The 21,823-nt window shown below is 45.4% G+C and overlaps 1 protein-coding gene and 1 long non-coding RNA gene across 9 annotated transcripts in view; one reads left to right on the top strand and one right to left on the bottom strand.

Moving 5' to 3' along the window:
* LOC118384865 (dynamin-1-like) overlaps nucleotides 1-21,823 on the top strand; it is a 124,913-nt gene that overhangs the window by 77,951 nt on the left and 25,139 nt on the right. For 4 of the 7 annotated variants that reach the window (XR_008139353.1, XM_052521189.1, XM_052521191.1 and 1 more), the window contains exons 12-15: nucleotides 297-367; nucleotides 533-584; nucleotides 1,108-1,122; nucleotides 8,462-8,575. Coding sequence is in view for 6 of the 7 variants with exons in the window: in XM_052521189.1 (XP_052377149.1) it covers nucleotides 297-367; nucleotides 533-584; nucleotides 1,108-1,122; nucleotides 8,462-8,575 (252 nt within the window). In the remaining variant the exon portion in view is untranslated. The remainder of the gene's footprint in view (nucleotides 1-296; nucleotides 368-532; nucleotides 585-1,107; nucleotides 1,123-8,461; nucleotides 8,576-21,823) is intronic. The other 3 variants (XM_052521190.1, XM_052521194.1, XM_052521193.1) reach the window with 2 other exon arrangements.
* On the bottom strand, nucleotides 14,933-18,465 carry LOC127930762 (uncharacterized). 2 transcript variants are annotated; one of them, XR_008139355.1, is made up of 2 exons: nucleotides 17,951-18,465; nucleotides 14,933-16,969 (listed from the first exon to the last, which is right to left on the bottom strand). It is a non-coding gene; the product is annotated as an uncharacterized LOC127930762 (long non-coding RNA). The 2 variants fall into 2 exon arrangements; XR_008139354.1 differs by having other exon boundaries at nucleotides 14,933-16,882.

Genomic DNA, 21,823 nt, shown 5'->3' with positions numbered 1-21,823 from the left:
GTTTCTCTGGACCACTGCAAGGTTTGGAGTTTGGGCCCCGCCCTAAAAAAGCGACTACTACCAGGTAGAATGGACAACACTTCACTTACAACACGTGGAAATTAAAAAGAAGGGTTGCTGTCAAAATGATTTGTTTAAAAAAGTAATCCAATTTAGAGACGGGTGTGAGATGACGGGCGGGTGGGGCCCCAGGAGCCTGCGGGGGGTTTCCACTACACCAGTGACTATCTTCCCAATTCAAACTGTTATGTCTAATCCTAACTCTAATAACTCCTGATGTGTGTCCCTCCATCTAGGTGATGCTGCTGATTGACATTGAGCTGGCCTACATGAACACCAACCATGAGGACTTCATTGGCTTTGCCAAGTGAGTGTCGCCCTCTTGACCGCTTTCCTGATACAGTCGATTAGAACAGATAACCCAGTACAGACACAGTACAGTCTGTGACCTCTGACCTACCCTGACGTACTAATGATTCCTGTGTTTAGGTGTGTGTACCAATCTAACCTATGATTACGTTTACCCCTGTAGTGCTCAGCAGAGGAGCAGCCAGGTGGCCCAGAAGAAGCAACCTGGCAACAAGGTACTATAGGCACAGGACAGCACCTACAGATAGTCCTACAGTACATTCACTATGATGTTTGTCCTGATGGGCTTTTCAGAAAGCATTGTAATGGCCCAAGATGCAAGGTTCTAGGTGGAGTTGCAACATTCTGGATAACTTTCAATAACGTTTAAACTTCCAAAAATCCTGGTTGAAGGATTCCTGGAATCATGAAGAAATAAGCAGGAAATCAGGGATTCTCCAACTTGGATTTTGGGAAAACCAGAGACTCTATTGAAAGTTCCAAGAATTTTGCAACCCTAGTCCTAAAGTCTATGTCGAGCTATTCCCAAACCAGATTATGGCTCCAAGTGAGTGCAGTTTTGAGTGAGTTTGTATTACTTCTCCATTTGTTCTCGAATAAATTATATTGTTCCTTTGTTATTCTTTAGTAGTGCAGTGTGTTAGTTGTGTTCCCACTCTATCTCTGTTTCTTCTGAGGGACTTCTCTTTCTGTTGTCTTTTTCTCTTCACCTCTATCACTACAACTGTTCTGCTTTAGCAGGATGAAATCATGGTGAGTAGAGAGTGTGTGTGTGTGTGTGTGTGTGTGTGTGTGTGTGTGTGTGTGTGTGTGTGTGTGTGTGTGTGTGTGTGTGTGTGTGTGTGTGTGTGTGTGTGTGTGTGTGTGTGTGTGTGTGTGTGTGTGTGTGTGTGTGTGTGTGTGTGTGTGTGTGTGTGTGTAGTGCGTGTGCGTGCTTGCATATGCGTGTGTTTCTTTGGGAGTGTGTTATTGTATATGTGTGTGCGTTAGAAGGTGTGTGTTAGTGCGCGTGCGTACTTGCGTATGCGTGTTTCTTTGGGAGTGTGTTAGTATGTGTGTGCGTTAGAATGTGTGTGTGGTTCTGTGTTTGTTAGAGTGTGTGTGTGTGTGTGTGTGTGTGTGTGTGTGTGTGTGTGTGTGTGTGTGTGTGTGTGTGTGTGTGTGTGTGTGTGTGTGTGTGTGTGTGTGTGTGTGTGTGTGTGTGTGTGTGTGTGTGTGTGTGTGTGGTAAGAGCTTCTCATTACTGTAGATGGACAGGTGGCTAGGGAGCTCTCTGGGGCTTCTTTAGGGAGCTCCCTCCCTCCTCCAGGCAGTGCTCCCATCCAAAACAATAGAAAAGTACCCAGCTAGTGCTGCTCATCTCCCATTAGAAACCAGCATGAGAGGAAAGATAGCACACCTCACAGTACACCCCCCCCCCCTCCAGACATAGACAGAACACAGAGGGGCTGAGACCAGATAGGCCTCTTCCCGTTGCATAATGCACACCTCACAGTACACCCCCCACCCCCTCCAGACATAGACAGAACACAGAGGGGCTGAGACCAGATAGGCCTCTTCCCGTTGCATAATGCACACCTCACAGTACACCCCCCCCCCTCCAGACATAGACAGAACACAGAGGGGCTGAGACCAGATAGGCCTCTTCCCGTTGCATAATGCACACCTTCTGTTTATGTGTAGACGTCTCCCTCTCCCATAGAAACAACACCATTTGGAGACGTCACATATCAAAGCTTGTTGCCGAAACAGTTGAGCCTCCTTTTCCTTGGCCGTGTGATCGCTTGACGCTCCCTCGACGCCTGACGACTCAAACTGAGTTCTACTGCTTCTCTATGTTCCCTAACGTTACGTACTTCAGTTTGAGACTGCCATCGTTGACATCCATTTACGTAAAATGAGGGATGTGGTACAAAACAAAGCCATCAGCGATTGCATCATCTCTAACCAATAGGTTAGAGATGTGTTCTGGCTCTGGCCCAACCCATTGGTTTCTGGGACCAATCAGAATGGTGTTTGCGTTCTAGAAATCTTTGGGACCGTACTCAGATCCAGACTCGTTGTGGAGAAGAACCTAAGGTCCGTGGGCGTGGCGTAGTGTTTGGCCGGAGAAAGGAGTTTGGGTAGCCAGTCAACCCCTCGCCGTAGCTTGAACCAGATAAAGAAGGCAGCCATGTGTCCTCCAATAACAACAGATCCCAGAGAGATGAAGACTGTAGCTTTAATGTGGGAGCAGGCCATTGGTTTCTCATCTTTATCAGTGGAACTGTCCGTTTGCAATATTACAACAATGAACAATGTTTTTTTTCCCCTCGGACATCATAACACATCATTGCACGGGTGATAGAATAGAACAGCATGTACTATGATTTTCTCTGACCATGATGCTCGATGCTCATTTCCTCTAAACTAAAACAATAACAGATGCGGAAGGGGAGGCCAGTGGTGCTGTTTCACCTATCACAGATATCAACTTTAAGACCAGTTATACAAAGCCATTTATAAAGAGGAAACATCACTATACACTTTCTAGTTCCTTCTTATTCTCTCTTTAACCCCCCCGTCTCTCTCTCACTCTTTATTTACACTCTTCTACAGTATTCTACTCTACTCTACACTACTCTATTCGACACCATTCTACTCTACTCTATTCTACTCTACACTATTCTACTCTACAGTATCCTACTCTATTCTATTCTACTCTACTCTACACTATTCTACACTATTCTACTCTACACTATTCTACTCTACTCTACACTATTCTACTCTACACTATTTTACTCTACTCTACACTATTCTACTCTACTCTACTCTACTCTACTCTGCACAATTCTACTCTACTCTACACTATTCTACTCTATTCTACTCTACTATACTCTACACTATTCTACTCTACTCTATTCTACACTATTCTACTCTATTCTACTCTACACTACTCTGTTCTACAATATTCTACTCTACTCTATTCTACTCTACTCTACTCTATTCTACTCTACACTATTCTACTCTACTCTATTCTACTCTACTCTATTCTACTCTACTCTACACTATTCTACTCTACACTATTCTACTCTACTCTACTCTACACTATTCTACTCGACTCGACTCGACTCGACTCTACTCTACTCTACTCTACTCTACTCTACTCTACTCTACTCTACACTATTCTACTCTACACAATTCTACTAAACTCTACACTACTCTACTCTACTCTACACTACACTATTCTACACTATTCTACACTACTCTACTATAATCTACACTACTCTATTCTACTCTGCTCTGCACTATTCCACTATGGTCTACATTATTCTACTCTATGCTATTCGAATCTGCTCCACTCTATACTGTTCCACTCCACTCTACTCTACACAACTCTACTCTATTCCACTCAATTCTACGCTACACTAATCTATTCTACACAATTCTACTCTACTCTACACTATTCTACTCTATTCTACTCTACTATACTCTACACTATTCTACTCTACTCTATTCTACTCTACACTACTCTGTTCTACACTATTCTATTCTACTCTACTCTACACTACTCTATTCGACACCATTCTACTCTACTCTATTCTACTCTACACTATTCTACTCTACAGTATCCTACTCTATTCTATTCTACTCTACTCTACACTATTCTACTCTACTCTACACTATTATACTCTACACTATTTTACTCTACTCTACACTATTCTACTCTACTCTACTCTACTCTACTCTACTCTGCACAATTCTACTCTACTCTACACTATTCTACTCTATTCTACTCTACTACTATTACTCTACACTATTCTACTCTACTCTATTCTACACTCTTCTACTCTATTCTACTTCTACACTACTCTGTTCTACTATTCTACTCTACACTATTCTACTCTACTCTACACTATTCTACTCTACTCTACACTATTCTACTCTACTCTACACTATTCTACTCTACTCTACACTACACTATTCTACTCCACTCCTCCACTCTACTCTACACTATTCTCCTCTACTCTACTCTACACCCTTCTACTCTACACTATTCTACTCTACTCTACACTATTTTACTTTACTCTACACTATTCCACTCTACTCTCTACTCTGCTCTACTCTATTCTATTCTATTCTACTCTACACTATTCTACTCTGCTCTACTCTACTCTACTCTACTCTACTCTACTCTGCACAATTCTACTCTACTCTACACTATTCTACTCTATTCTACTCTACTATACTCTACACTATTCTACTCTACTCTATTCTACACTCTTCTACTCTATTCTACTCTACACTACTCTGTTCTACAATATTCTACTCTACTCTATTCTACTCTACTCTACTCTACTCTACTCTACTCTACTCTACTCTACTCTACACTATTCTACTCTACACAATTCTACTAAACTCTACACTACTCTACTCTACTCTACACTACACTATTCTACACTATTCTACACTACTCTACTATAATCTACACTACTCTATTCTACTCTGCTCTGCACTATTCCACTATGGTCTACATTATTCTACTCTATGCTATTCGAATCTGCTCCACTCTATACTGTTCCACTCCACTCTACTCTACACAACTCTACTCTATTCCACTCAATTCTACGCTACACTAATCTACTCTACACTATTCCACTCTACTCTAATCTATTCTACTCTACACTATTCTACTCTACTCTACACTATTCTACTCTACTCTACACTATTCTACTCTACTCTACACATTCTACTCTACTCTACTCTACTCTACTCTACTCTACTCTACTCTACTCTACTCTACTCTACACTATTCTACTCTACTCTACACTATTTTACTTTACTCTACACTATTCCACTCTACTCTCTACTCTATACTCTACTCCATTATACTCTACACTATTCCACTATACTCTACTCTATTCTAATCTACTCTACTCTACACCCTTCTACTCTACACTATTCTACTCTACTCTACACTATTTTACTATACTCTAATCTATTCTACTCTACTCTACACTATTCTACTCTACTCTACACTATTCTACTCTACTCTACCCTACACTATTCTACTCCACTCCACTCCACTCTACTCTACACTATTCTCCTCTACTCTACTCTACACCCTTCTACTCTACACTATTCTACTCTACTCTACACTATTTTACTTTACTCTACACTATTCCACTCTACTCTCTACTCTGCTATACTCTATTCTATTCTACTCTACACTATTCTACTCTGCTCTACTCTTCTCTCTACTCTACTCCACTCTATACTGTTCCACTCCACTCTACTCTACACAACTCTACTCTATTCCACTCAATTCTACGCTACACTAATCTACTCTACACTATTCCACTCTACTCTAATCTATTCTACTCTACACTATTCTACTCTACTCTACACTATTCTACTCTACTCTACACTATTCTACTCTACTCTACTCTACTCTACTCTACTCTACTCTACTCTACTCCATTCTACTCTACACTATTCCACTATACTCTACTCTATTCTACTCTACTCTACTCTACACCCTTCTACTCTACACTATTCTACTCTACTCTACACTATTTTACTATACTCTAATCTATTCTACTCTACTCTACACTATTCTACTCTACTCTACACTATTCTACTCTACTCTACCCTACACTATTCTACTCCACTCCACTCCACACTACTCTACACTATTCTCCTCTACTCTACTCTACACCCTTCTACTCTACACTATTCTACTCTACTCTACACTATTTTACTTTACTCTACACTATTCCACTCTACTCTCTACTCTGCTATACTCTATTCTATTCTACTCTACACTATTCTACTCTGCTCTACTCTTCTCTCTACTCTACTCCACTCTATACTGTTCCACTCCACTCTACTCTACACAACTCTACTCTAATCCACTCAATTCTACGCTACACTAATCTACTCTACACTATTCCACTCTACTCTAATCTATTCTACTCTACTCTACACTATTCTACTCTACTCTACACTATTCTACTCTACTCTACACTATTCTACTCTACTCTACTCTACTCTACTCTACTCTACTCTACTCTACTCCATTATACTCTACACTATTCCACTATACTCTACTCTATTCTAATCTACTCTACTCTACACCCTTCTACACTATTCTACTCTACTCTACACTATTTTACTATACTCTACTCTACTCTACTCTACTCTACTCTGCTCTACTCTACTCTACTACTCTACTCTACTCTACTCTACTCTACTCTACTCTACTCTACTCTACACTATTCCACTCTACTCTCTACTCTATTCTACTCTACTCTACACCCTTCTACTCTACACTATTCTACTCTACTCTACACTATTTTACTTTACTCTACACTATTCCACTCTACTCTACTCTCTACTCTGCTATACTCTATTCTATTCTACTCTACACTATTCTACTCTGCTCTACTCTTCTCTCTACTCTACTATGCTACATTCTATTCTCTTCTACTCTACTCTATTCTACTCTACACTATTATACTCTACTCTACACTATTCCACTCTACTCTATTCCACTCCATTCTACTCTAGACTATTCTATTCTACTCTACTCTACACTTTTTTCCATCTCTCTCCCAATTAAATTTCTCTCCCTCTCTCTCTCTCTCTCTCTCTCTCTCTCTCTCTGTCTCTCTCTCTCTCTCTCTCTCTCTCTCTCTCTCTCTCTCTCTCTCTCTCTCTCTCTCTCTCTCTCTCTCTCTCTCTCTCTGTGTGTGTTGATAGAGCCTAACTATCTAGTGAAGGAGGGGGAACGTCTCTCAGTGCAGCACAGATAAATACATCACCTCCAGAGGCACACCCTGTCAGTTGCCATAGTGACCGCCCAAGCAGGAGGGTCAAAGGGCTTAGGGGCAGTGTAAACACATTGGCCCTCGCTGTTTCCTGTTTAGCTGGCTGCGCTTACCACCTAGATCTGCTCTCCCCCCTTTCAGCAGCCGCTTTGACTAACCGCCTCCCCTAGTATATCCCTCTTACCTCCCCCTCTCCCCATCTAGTGGATTTTCAAACCACCCAATATGAGGCAATATAATGACTAACAATGCCTTGGTGGAAGGGGTAAGAAAGCAGTTGGTTGCACTAACATAATCTCTGTCCAACAGAAAGGTTTGAGAAAACAGAAGTTTTGACATGACACATGATGACTAGGCATCCGTCAGCTAATAACCAAATGATCATTCTCTCCACCCCACAACCACGAAACAACCCTGCATCCACATATGCGCTGCATGTATTTTGGTTCGAAAGCAGACTTACTTAAATAATAAGGCCCGAGGAGGTGGTATATGGGCAATATACTATGGCTAAGGGCTGTGCACTACGCAGCGCGGAGTTCCTGGACACAGCCCAAGCCATGGTGTATTGGCCGTATATCACAAACCCACAAGGTTCTTTATTTCTATTATAAACTAGTTACCAACATAATTAGTGCAGTAAAACTAAATGTTTTGTCATACCCGTGGTATACTGTCTGATATACCATGCCTTTCAGCCAATCAGAATTCAGGGCTCAAACTACTCAGTTTATAAAGCTCCACAGAGCTTTGTCCTCCTTTGTCCTCCTTTGTCCCTGCCTGCCTTCCCTCGCTGTGCCACCTTCTCGTGTGCCAGTGTGCTGCCTGCCTTCCCTCGCTGTACCACCTTCTAGTGTGCCAGTGTGCCAGTGTGCTGCCTGCCCCTGTGCATTACGAATGGCCTATGCCCTGTGCACTGTGCTCTGTCCGTGGCACAGCTGTGTAATGTTCTCTCCACATCCCCATTCAGCCGGAGAGAGGAGCGGTTAATGATCAGTTTAAGGTAAATACAGAGGCATATGCATTCTATGTTTATGGTGTGGGAGAGACACTGATAGAATCACAAGGATAGTTGTGCTTAGATGGTAGTAGATAAGCCCACAGATCCGGTCCCATTTGTCCCATGTTGTGTCCCCTGCAGTGACTCTCTATGGCCACTAAGGGCAGTAGTGAGATAGGATACCACACACATGCTATACATACACAGACCGAGAGGGGATAGAGAAGGCTTGCTTTGTGTATGCCTGCCTCTCTGACTCTGTCCCTCTGTTTCTCTCTCTCAGGTGATCAGGAAGGGCTGGCTGACCATCAACAACATTGGCATCATGAAGGGAGGAGCCAAGGAGTACTGGTTCGTCCTGACCGCTGAGTCCCTGTCCTGGTACAAGGATGATGAGGTGAGGCTTTGGTTATGCAAACACTTGTGCGCACAAAGACACAAGGGCTTACACACACACTGGCCTCTGCTGGTTCGTGATGTTTTTATGTGTCACCTTTCAGTTTAGATTTTATAGCAAAGATTTCATACCAGAGTGATTTAATGAAGGTACCTCATTTGCTTATGTCCCGGTTCTGTCACAGTTTTTGGGGGAAGGAGCTCACATACGGAGGTTTCTCATAGAATGTCTTATTCAATTCATTTTCATTGGCTGTATTGTGTTGGATGGAATGACAATAGAAGAGCACTGAAATGCTGCTCCTGTCTTTACCGCCAGCACACGTCACCCCACAGTGAGGCGTCTCCATTTATCCACAACTCACGTGTGATTATCGGTAGCTTTTTACAAAACCACGAATAGAATTATTTCAGTGAGATACTTTAAGTTTTACTTTACATTTAAATTTTTTTTTTTTTTTTTTTTTTTTTACAATCGCTAGGACTTATTTCTCATAACTTAGGTCACTTTTTCAAAACTCTTCACACAGTGAGCACAACAGCAGTCTATGAGGGCCAAACCGTGGATCATTTTTCATTGCTTTGGCACAAAATGCGTTCAATGACAACATCTTTCAAATTTCATGAATTCTTTTCTAACTCAGACACAACCACCAGCAAAACTCTATGTACCTACAGGCCAATCTGCACATGTTTACATACTCTTTTCAAAACTGTTCAACTTAAGTTCAAAACCTGACATAACACAACATTGAATAAGACAGCAATTTGCTACATTTCTACAGTAATACCATACTGAAATATAATACAAATCTAAAGAATGAAATACTATCAAAACAATGAGACCAACCACAGCTGATTCCCATTGTAGCTGAACACCTACCCAGGTGTTAGTCTTTCAATATCATTACCATCTATACAAAAGGGGACATCTTAGGAATAATGCTGTACTGTAATGTAAACATGGACCCAGCCAGAGATAGAGAAGTGGCTGACAGAGGAAGAAGAGAGGGAGAGGGAGAGGGAGAGGGAGAGGAAGAAGAGAGGGAGAGGGAGAGGGAGAGGGAGAGGAGTAGATATGCGAAGAAGACTGAGAGAAAGATCAAAAGCTGTAGTCTCAGATGAGATTAGGGCTACTATAATTGATCATGTAATAAATCATGGTCTATCAATGAGAGAGGCTGGTCTGAGAGTGCAACCAAATCCGCAACGCTCAACAGTGGCATCTATTCTGAGATATTTCCGGCAAAACAACAGGTGAGATGTGCATTCTGCAAGGGCATCTGACTGAACTGCACATTACAGAAGTCAATTGAGCAAAGCCTCCAGAACCCACTTGTGTGTAGTTGTTTTTGTATTTCTGCGTAGGACCCGACGGTGACCTCCCACAGGCGGGAGAGGAGAGGTAGGATTTTCACTGCTGTGCAGGAAACGGCAATCGCTTCTATGCTCATCAGAAACAACGGCATAAAACATATTGAAGCATATTGCATCTTGTCTGATTCATTCCTGTAACGTAAACTGCAGCGTATTCTAAACAGTAGAGGTGTCATTCTTGTTTTGTGAAGACATTTTACAAAAGAAAACATTGTGCAATGCTACCTGTTGGTATTAATGTTTTTTAGGTCATTGTTTTATGAGTGACAAAGTGTGCTTGTTGGGTGACAACCTTTGCTAGTGTTCTAGAAGAATGAGTTGATTTGAGACATGTATGTGTTTTGGTAGTTTTAGTGCATTTTGGATGTGAAATTAACTGCTGTGGCAAGTTGAAAGTTGGTTAGGAGAACTGTGTGAAGAGTTTTGAAAAAGTGGCCTTATTAATTGAGAAATGGGTCCTCGCAATTGTAAAAAAAACCTGTAAGACGTTTTACTTTAAGATTCAATGTTTCTTTTCCATAGTTTATTCCAAGTCAGATGCTGAGTTTTCCCAGTAAAATGTGCTGGTGTAGTTTGGTGGTTGTGTTTCAAATAATAGATAATAGAACCTGACACGATTTGAACCAGATCAGATTGGTCAAAGACAATCCCAGAACCCTTTGCAAATCTATTAGAAGTTAGAGACAGCCACAGTCTGGCTGTCTCCATGCCCTAGCCACAGCCGCCCCACTGACTGACTCACATCACTGGGCTGAGCTGGGAGATTTTTTTGTCTTAAAGCAGATTTTAACAGGATTCTTAAGACCTTTTCTGAGATGCTTTGTGGATACGGGCCCTAGTCTTGAAGGGGAACATGCAGGCCGGCCCTGAAAGTGTGTGTGTGTGTGTGTGTGTGTGTGTGTGTGTGTGTGTGTGTGTGTGTGTGTGTGTGTGTGTGTGTGTGTGTGTGTGTGTGTGTGTGTGTGTGTGTGTGTGTGTGTGTGTGTGTGTGTGTGTGTGTGTGTGTGTGAGAGAGTTTGTGTGTGTGTGTGTGTTTGTTTGTGTCTCTCTAACAGAAAGTTTAGATTATATTTTTTTCTACATAACAAAGAGTCTGTTCTTTTACACACTAAAGGTGATGAGACGGGTGAATGGATGTTTTTTTTGTGTGGGGGGGGTGTTAGTGGAAGTAGAGAGGGTGGGGGTGATCGGGGCTGTAGCGGGAGAGAGGTAGTTTAGAGGGTCTGTTCAAAGTGAGACAGGGCCCCCCAGCATGTCAGACACCAAAGCTGGCACCCACATGTGCATACCAGAGCCCTGTGCTGAGTGTGTGTTTCCAATTACACACACACACACACACACACACACACACACACACACACACACACACACACACACACACACACACACACACACACACACACACACACACACACACACACACACACACACACACACACACTTTCAGGGCCGGCTTGCATGTTCCCCTTCAAGACAAGGGCCCGTATCCACAAAGCATCTCAGAAAAGGTCTTGAGAATCCTGTTCAAATCTGCTTTAAGACAACAGAAATCTCCCAGCTCAGACTAGGTTTTTAGGATGACCCACTCTGATGCAGGAGTAAAATCCAACCATCAAATGTGATCTCAGCTGATAATCACGACAGTTTGATGTACCGCAAAGGACAGATAGCGACGATGCTCATTGACATTGTTAAAAACGGTAGGGAACAAACAATCAATGGCGATGAGGCATTGAATGCTTCAGACAACCCTTGTGAATGTGACTGTACATCAAATGTTGGGAAAACATTTTATATCATTTTTGCCTGTGACACAATCACTTTGCCTCATCTTAATCATTGCCTAATAATGTTGGCATGCGTAACCCTTTTTCATTTTTAAAAATCGATTCTGATTATTGTTCAAATCTGAATTTGCCCTTGACACACTTGTCACTCCTGTTTAACAACTCTAAATCGCTTTGGCACGGCAGGTATCAAGTCCCCTGCTGATAATGTTGCATACAACTTTTGAAAGGTCTATCATTTTCATCGAAACACAAGGAAAGTTAACACACGGCCTAGATGCCTGCAATAGCCCACGTTAGAGTCATGCTCAGTTTAAGCATGATGTTTTTTTGAACAATGTGGCGTTGCGCACCAAAGGGATAACGTGAAATAACACGTTGTAGGTCATTAAACAATCATTAGAAAAATGATGGCCTTGTGAAGTCACTGTTGTTAAAAGTGCAAGAGATACTGTTGCATGTAGGTCCAGAAAATGGATGGATTGATCACATAGAAATATCAAAACATTCTCTCAACCCTAAAGCAATCACCTGTCTATGGCGCAGGAACCAGTGACTCACTGTCTTTTTCTCTTATCAAGACACCTGCTGGTAGCTCATAACTGGTTAGGGCAACTCATGAGGTCCCCTAAATATCTGTCGACTAGGTAGGACTCTTATGACTAAAGTGGCTTCATGGATAGCATATATTTTTACTCGTAAGAGTAGGAGTAAAATATCTCTATTCTCAGCACTTACCACCAATTTCCTACTCTGAGACACTGTGGATACGGGCCCAGGGCTACTTTTCATCAACTTATTTCATTTCAAAGGGGGCTAGAGAGGAGGAGAGGAAGAGAAAGAGGAGGGATTTGGGTGTAAAGGAGTAGAGGGGGGAGGAGAGGAGTGTCTCTGGTTAGCTGCTTAGGGCCGCAGTAACAAGGACCATGTGGGACAGACAGAGAGACAGGGACAGAGAGACAGGGACAGAGAGACAGGGACAGAGAGACAGGGACAGAGAGACAGGGACAGAGAGACAGGGACAGAGAGACATGGACAGAGAGACAGGGACAGAGAGACATGGACAGAGAGACATGGACAGAGAGACATGGACAGAGAGACAGGGACAGAGAGACAGGGACAGAGAGACAGGGACAGAGAGACAGGGACAGAGAGACAGGGACAGAGAGACAGGGACAGAGAGACAGGGACAGAGAGACATGGACAGAGAGACATGGACAGAGAGACAGGGACAGAGAGACAGGGACAGAGAGACAGGGGCAGAGAGACAGGGACAGAGAGACAGGGACAGAGAGAAGGATGCTGTGGTCTTCCTTTCATCTCCCGCTGAAAAAAAGTCCCGGTCTCCTCCTCCCTCGCCCATCCCCAGAGCCCTATCCCAAATAACGAACACACATACAGGACAGGAACCCCCCTCCCCAACTTCATCCTTCCCTCCCTCCCCCATCCCCAGAGCCCTATCCCAAATAACGAACACACATACAGGACAGGAGCCCCCCTCCCCAACTTCATCCTCCCCTCCCTCCCTCTTTCGGCGTTGCTCCACATGTATTTATTTGAACTCTGCGGTCTCTCTGAGCACACGGACCCAAAACTAACATAGCACCGTTTCTCCAGCTCAGAGGAGACGGACTAGTGTGGCTTTAATGAGCAGGGACCAGAAACATGCCTTTGTCTAGGCAAGGTGGACATGCTTTCATTTCTACACACTCAGTCACATACATAAGAAGACTGAGGGGCATGCAGAGCACACACTGGCTAACGTACACCCACGCAGATGGACACAGACACACTCATCCACACATGAACACCATACACACTCTCTATAACGAACCTGGCATATGTTAAGTACACTATTTAGCTGAGTTGCTTTTTTGCTTCTGTCTGTGTTTTCATACAGAGGATCATCCACACTAACACACATATAGAGCTTTAAAAAAATGGACTTGCTTCATATTTTACTGTCTAGCTTCTCATTATTGGGAATCCTTGCCTTGTTCTGGCAGCTTAAAACAAAAGAGGAGGAGGAGGTCAAGACTACACACACACACACACACACACACACACACACACACACACACACACACACACACACACACACACACACACACACACACACAGAGAGGGTAGGGTCTAGGGGGGTTAGGGGTCTGGTTTGTATTACCAGACATGCCAGGGCTTTGAATCAAGCATCCCTGGAGCACAGAGCTCCCCAAAGCTTCAAGAACCAGAGAACCAGAGAACCAGAGAAGAAGTGAATTAAGAGAAACCCTCAAAAGCACGAGCCAACGCCAAGCCCATGACTCTCATTATTTACACACACACACACGCACACACACGCACAGCACATTAGCTTGCAACGATGCTATAGTTGTCATCGAGCTGCTGTGGGACCCTTCACGCTGTTGTGTGTTTGTGTGTTTGTGTGTGTGGGTGGGGGGGTCTCCCTGGTGGGGGGGTCTCCCTGCAGCCCAGTCCTGATGTAAGGTCTCAACTGGAGATCTGAGCTGTAAATAACCTGGGGGGCAATAGGAGGCACTCGCTCTCAACAGCACTCACCAAAACGTGTGTGTGTGTGTGTGTGTGTGTGTGTGTGTGTGTGTGTGTGTGTGTGTGTGTGTGTGTGTGTGTGTGTGTGTGTGTGTGTGTGTGTGTGTGTGTGTGTGTGTGTGTGTGTGTCTCTCAAGGACTGCATCTTATAAAAAGCAGTTGCACTCAACAGCGGACTGTTAATTGGAAACATTTTGCTGTGTGGTTTTCATTCCTCTGGTAGAATCTGAGAGCCGGGATATCGTGTGAATCAGTCTCGATTGCGTGTTTGTGTGTGTGTGTGTGTGTGTGTGTGTGTGTGTGTGTGTGTGTGTGTGTGTGTGTGTGTGTGTGTGTGAGAGAGAGAGAGAGAGAGAGAGAGAGAGAGAGAGAGAGAGAGAGAGAGAGAGAGAGAGAGAGAGAGAGAGAGAGAGAGAGAGAGAGAGAGAGAGAGAGAGAGAGAGAGAGAGAGAGAGAGAGAGAGAGAGAGAGAGAGAGAGAGAGAGAGAGAGAGAGAGAGAGAGAGAGAGAGAGGTGTATACATCGATGTAACCCCCTTCTCTTTTGGGTCAGTCTAGTCAAAAACTACAGGGGCACATGACATCATACAGTATGAGACATAAGCCTATCTTAGAAAAGAATCAGAAGCATAGACATCATTTAGATATGTTCAAGTGTTTTATTTCATGTCAGGGACTTTAGACGGAGCTTTCTTGGAGGTAGTCTGCCAATTGGTCAGCGTGAGACAACCACCATTTATTTATGTTGCTCAGGATGTGACTTAATTGTAAGCTTCTGTTTAGCATAGAGCAGCAGTTACACTTTTGGTTAACAATCTATGGTCATTCATCCTCCTGTATGCTGTATTTTAGTCACCCTCCTGTATGCTGTATCTTAGTCACCCTCCTGTATGCTGTATCTTAGTCACCCTCCTTTATTCTGTATCTTAGTCATCCTCCTGTATGCTGTATTTTAGTCACCCTCCTGTATGCTGTATCTTAGTCACCCTCCTGTATGCTGTATCTTAAGCACCTTCCTGTATGCTGTATCTTCAGTCACCTTCCTGTATGCTGTATCTCAGTCACCCTCCTGTATGCTGTATCTTAGTCACCCTCCTGTATGCTGTATCTTAGTCACCCTCCTGTATGCTGTATCTTAGTCACCCTCCTGTATGCTGTATCTTAGTCATCCTCCTGTGTGCTGCATCTTAGTCACCCTCCTGTATGCTGTATCTTAGTCACCCTCCTGTATGCTGTATCTTAGTCCCCCTCCTGTATGCTGTATCTTAGTCACCCTCCTGTATGCTGTATCTTAGTCACCCTCCTGTATGCTGTATCTTAGTCATCCTCCTGTGCTGCATCTTAGTCACCCTCCTGTATGCTGTATCTTAGTCACCCTCCTGTATGCTGTATCTTAGTCACCCTCCTGTATGCTGTATCTTAGTCACCCTCCTGTATGCTGTATCTTAGTCACCCTCCTGTATGCTGTATCTTAGTCACCCTCCTCTATGCTGTATCTTAGTCACCCTCCTCTATGCTGTATCTTAGTCACCCTCCTGTATGCTGTATCTTAGTCACCCTCCTGTGGTTGGAATATTTTGGGTTCTTCATACAAATATAACCACTCCAGTAGAAGCCATCTTTAGTATATCGATGTTCATTACCAATACCAGTGTTTCCCATTCAACCGTAACATTTTAATTATATAGCATGTACAGTCTTATGCAAAGTTGAAATCTGAAGTTTTAATTCTTGCCCATGACAATATTTACAAAATACAAAGTACCATTTCTGGATTCGACCTGGCAGACGTCTTAGACACTAAGTAGGCTCAGACTGATCTTCAAAAAAACTGTATTTCAATTTCTCAGGACATACAGTCAGTCATCAACTCAGAACAGAACACAACAGTACTAGACAGGTATATAGTTGGGCATGGCCTGTTTCTGTGGTTGAGGCTGTGGTTCGGATTCTTAATGCTGTGCCAGGCTTGCCCAGAGTAGTGCCATTGTCTTTTTGGCTGCTGTCACCCACTGGCTAGCTGTCTCTCTGTGTCCTGATTCTTGCGCTTCCCCACCCAGCCTAACCAATGTGCAGACTACTGTGCAACCACTACTTCCTGAACAGGTAGTCTGAACACTGGGCAGGCGGGGCGGGCTGCTGGTCCACGAGGGAGGAGGGTGAAGGAGGTACACATATATACATGTAAACACTCACACATACTGCACATACACACGCACACACACACACACACACACACACACACACACACGCACACACACACACACACACACACACACACACACACACACACACACACACACACACACACACACACACACACACACACACACACACACACACACACACACACACACACACACACACACACACACACACACACACCTATATGCACACACTCACTCACGCGCACACACGCAGACACAGTCGCTCAAACACACACGTAGACACTGAACACACCTAAACATACACACTACTCACTGTGTTATCTGCCCTGTATCCAAAATAGCTATTTGACCAATCCTGTGGGCTCAGGAGAGAAGAGGGATTTCTGCCCAGTGTAGAAAGAAGGGGAGGTCTTGTCTGGAGAAGAGACTGAGAAAGAAAATGGGAGAGTAAATGGCTGAGGTCAGGGAGAAGTGATGAGTTGTGATCGGCAGTCTGAGTTTTCCTTCCTGTGTCCTGCAGGGAGAGAGAGAGAGAGGCAGAGGCAGGGAGAGAGAGAGAGGCAGAGGCAGGGAGTGTGGCAGCAAGAAAGGCAGAGAGAGAGAGAGAGAGAGAGAGAAAGAGAGAGAGAGATATAGAGAGAGAGAGAGAGTCATTTGAAACCCTGTCATGAGTCACAGAGGAGACAATTTAAAATTGTGCAATGTGTCAGTAGTCTCTGAAATTAGTTTGTGTTTTTTTTTTTTTACATATGAAAGCAGATGAAAATGTGCACACTCACACACACACACACACACACACACACACACACACACACACACACACACACACACACACACACACACACACACACACACACACACACACACACACCGCACCCACCCACACACACACGCGCACCCACCCACACCCACACACACGCGCACCCACCCCACACACACACACACACACACACACACACACACACGCGCACGCACCCACACACACACACACACACACACACACACACACACACACACACACACACACACACACACACACACACACACACACACACACACACACACACACACACACACACACACATTCACAGTCAGTGTCTTAGTTAACTAGACTGGAGTTTGTATGCCCTCATTGAACTTAAGTGTTGAGGTAAAATGGATATTTACAATCCGTGTTTTTTCACTACACCTAAGAAATGACCAGTGAACTAAGAACTGATCTTAGTGTAAAGTTTGTTTGGTGATGACACTGCTCCTGTACTGGCAACCATCTGTAGTGCTGTGGTCAGGAAACAGTCACCAAGCGGTCAAAAACACTGATAGACTTACCGGTGGAGAAACACGCTCAACATAGATAGTGGTTCATACCCAACTTCTCATACTCACATCCATCCAACTCTCTCAAACACACATCTATCTACCCAACACAGTTTACATCATCATTCCTTCACAGACACTTAACACGGTGAGGACAAGACAGAAAGGATAGAGATACCTAGTCCATTTTGAGGGTTCTGGATGGGTTGGTCAATGGACTCTCGCTCTCCGTCTCCTCTCTCCCTCTTTCACCTCTTGGCGTCTCTCCGGAGAGAAGTCCCCTCTTCACCCTCCACTTTTTCACCCTCCAACTCCCTGTCTCCCTCTCTTCTCTCTCCCTCTCTCCCTCTCTCCCTCTCCCTCTCTTCTATCTCCCTCTCCCCCTCTCTCCTCTTTCCCTCTCTCCCTCTCTCCCTCTCTCTCCTCTTTCCCTCTCTCTCCTCTCTCCTCTCTCCTCTCTCCTCTCTCCTCTCTCCTCTCTCCTCTCTCCTCTCTCATCTTTCCTCTGCCAGCAGAGAAGTGTTGATTCAGGTAGACTCCTGTTGTCTGTCCATGACAGTCCATTGGAGCGGAGAGACGTTGTGTGGAGGTTGTAACAGAGTTGTAACAGCATTGTCCAGAGGTTATCTCCTCAGTACGAGAGAATTCTCGCTGAGAGGCAGAGTGAGGACTAGCAGCAGGCTTACGTGGCAGACGAATGGTCACAAAAAGTTTCCTTGGTGAGAGAGAGGGAAGGAGAGAGAGATGGAGGCAAGAGAGAGAGAGAGAGAGAGAGAAAGGAGGAGGAGCTCTTATTGTCCTCTTTTTCTTTTCCCCTTCTGTCTGGGTCTTGGATTTTTTACAGCTTGGGCTTTTGGGGAGGTAGCAAGAAGTGGAAGGTCAGGGGTCAACAGGAAGTGAGGCGCATTAATTTGCTGTGTGTGTTGTGTAATTGTAGCAGGGGGGAACAGGGGCTGGAGGGGAGGGGGATTGGTTGTCTAGCTGGTGAGCCTTTTGGGGAAGCATGTGTGTGGGAGGACTGTGTGTGTGTGTCGGTGTGCGTGTGCGTGTGTGTGTGTGTGTGTGTGTGTGTGTGTGTGTGTGTGTGTGTGTGTGTGTGTATAAAAGTGTTAGGGTGAGTGTGTTGGTTGTATGTCATTGAGTTTGAATGTGTGTGTGTGTGTGTGTGTGTGTGTGTGTGTGTGTGTGTGTGTGTGTGTGTGTGTGGAGGGAGGGAGGGAGGGAGGGTGGGAGGGAGGGAGGGAGGGAGTGAGGCTGGATGACTGCAGAGGCTCCATGGCTTTGTAGCCAGGGCAGGAATGTCGGCGTTTCTTGGCGAGAAGGAAGGCTTGTAATAACTCCAGATGTGCGGCCCTGTGGTCTTTTCTCTCTCTCTCTCTCCCTCTCTTCTCTATGCTCTGTTTTGTCTTCTAAAGCTGATTTCCTCTCCCTGTCCGGCTTGAATAAAGGGCTCTTTATACTGGTCTACATCGCCCATCACACCCCTAGCCCCCCTCAATCACCCCCTCACCCACAACACCCCATCAGAAAGAGGGGGACTGGTGAATTGGGCAGTGGGGGGCGTGCTAAGAGTGTACTACTGGGAAATCAGAACCAGAACAGAAGTTGAGGTGTGTGTGTGTGTGTGTGTGTGTGTGTGTGTGTGTGTGTGTGTGTGTGTGTGTGTGTGTGTGTGTGTGTGTGTTTGTCTATTTGTGTGTGTGCAAAGGTCAAACGGTCTACTGGTTAGAGACATGGCAGTAGTGGGATAGTCCAGTGAACATGACAAAACATCATTCTCACTCTCCCTTTCTTACTATTTCTCTCCATTTATGTCAGGTGGCGGATCTCACACATGGTGATTTGGGGAGTGTGCATGTGTGTGCGTTTATGTGTACGTGTGTTTGTGCGTGTGTGTATATGAGGGGTTCCTGGCTCAGCACTGGGTGGTAGCTGGGTCTGTGTGTTTGCTTTAGCTGCGGTTTCTGAGAACCAACCTGAGAGAGAAATCAAAGAGCCTCCCCGGGGAGCTAGGGCAGCACTATTGAGAGAGAGGGAGAGCTAGGGCAGCACTATTGAGAGAGAGGGAGAGCTAGGGCAGCACTATTGAGAGAGAGGGAGAGCTAGGGCAGCACTACTGAGAGAGAGGAAGAGCTAGGGCAGCTCTACTGAGAGAGAGGAAGAGCTAGGGCAGCACGAGAGAGAGAGAGAGAGAGAGAGAGCTAGGGCAGCAGGCAGAGACTAGAGGCAGCACTATAGAGAGAGAGGAGAGAGCTAGGGCAGCACTATAGAGAGAGAGGGCAGAGAGAGCAGCACTATAGAGAGAGAGAGGAGAGGGCAGCACTTTAGAGAGAGAGAGAGCAGAGAGAGCTAGGGCAGCACTATAGAGAGAGGGGAGAGCAGAGGCAGAGCTAGGGCAGCACTATAGAGAGAGAGAGAGAGAGAGAGGCAGAGAGCTAGGGCAGCACTATAGAGAGAGAGAGAGGCAGAGAGCTAGGGCAGCACTATAGAGAGAGAGGCAGAGAGCTAGGGCAGCACTATAGAGAGAGAGGCAGAGAGCTAGGGCAGCACTTTAGAGAGAGAGGCAGAGAGCTAGGGCAGCACTACTGAGAGAGAGGCAGAGAGCTAGGGCAGCACTTTAGAGAGAGCAGAGAGCTAGGGAGAGCAGGGCATATAGAGAGAGGCAGAGAGCTAGGGCAGCACTATAGAGAGAGAGGCAGAGAGCTAGGGCAGCACTATAGAGAGAGAGAGAGAGCAGCAGAGAGCAGAGAGCTAAGGGCAGCACTATAGAGAGGGAGGCAGAGAGCTAGGGCAGCACTAGAGAGAGAGGCAGAGAGCTAGGGTAGCACTATAGAAAGAGAGGCAGAGAGGGCAGCACTACTGAGAGAGGCAGCACAGCACTATAGAGAGAGAGGCAGAGAGCTAGGGCAGCACTATATAGAGCGAGGCAGAGAGATAGGGCAGCACTATAGAGAGAGAGGCAGAGAGCTAGGGCAGCACTATAGAGAGAGGCAGAGAGCTAGGGCAGCACTATAGAGGAGAGGCAGAGAGCTAGGGCAGCACTATATAGAGAGAGGCAGAGAGCTAGGGCAGCACTATATAGAGAGAGGCAGAGAGCTAGGGCAGCACTATATAGAGAGAGGCAGAGAGCTAGGGCAGCAGAGAGAGGCAGAGAGCTAGGCAGCACTATAGGCAGAGAGCTAGGGCAGCACTAGAGAGAGAGAGAGAGAGAGAGAGAGAGAGAGAGAGAGCAGAGCTAGGGCAGCACTATAGAGAGAGGGGCAGAGAGCTAGGGCAGCACTATAGAGAGAGAGAGGCAGAGAGCTAGGGCAGCACTTTATAGAGAGAGAGGCAGAGAGCTAGGGCAGCACTATAGAGAGAGAGAGAGAGAGCTAGGGCAGCACTATAGAGAGAGGGGCAGAGAGCTAGGGCAGCACTATAGAGAGAGAGGCAGAGAGCTAGGGCAGCACTATAGAGAGGGAGGCAGAGAGCTAGGGCAGCACTTTAGAGAGGGAGGCAGAGAGCTAGGGCAGCACTTTAGAGAGAGAGGCAGAGAGCTAGGGCAGCACTATAGAGAGAGAGGCAGAGAGCTAGGGCAGCACTATAGAGAGAGAGGCAGAGAGCTAGGGCAGCACTATAGACAGAGAGGCAGGGAGCTAGGGCAGCACTACTGAGAGAGAGGCAGAGAGCTCGGGCAGCACTACTGAGAGAGAGTTGGAGATAGGGCAGCACTTTAGAGAGAGAGAGGCAGAGAGCTAGGGAAGCACTATATAGAGAGAGGCAGAGAGCTAGGGCAGCACTATAGAGAGAGAGGCAGAGAGCTAGGGCAGCACTACAGAGAGAGAGGCAGAGAGCTAAGGGCAGCACTATAGAGAGGGAGGCAGAGAGCTAGGGCAGCACTATAGAGAGAGAGGCAGAGAGCTAGGGTAGCACTATAGAAAGAGAGGCAGAGAGCTAGGGCAGCACTACTGAGAGAGAGGCAGAGAGCTAGGGCAGCACTATATAGAGAGGCAGAGAGCTAGGGCAGCACTATATAGAGCGAGGCAGAGAGATAGGGCAGCACTATAGAGAG

Source organism: Oncorhynchus keta, chromosome 6, assembly GCF_023373465.1.
Source record: "Oncorhynchus keta strain PuntledgeMale-10-30-2019 chromosome 6, Oket_V2, whole genome shotgun sequence".
In the NCBI taxonomy this organism is placed as follows: Eukaryota; Metazoa; Chordata; class Actinopteri; order Salmoniformes; family Salmonidae; genus Oncorhynchus; species Oncorhynchus keta.
Note: the sequence above shows the minus strand (reverse complement) of the source record. Positions and strands in the feature narration are given on the sequence as shown.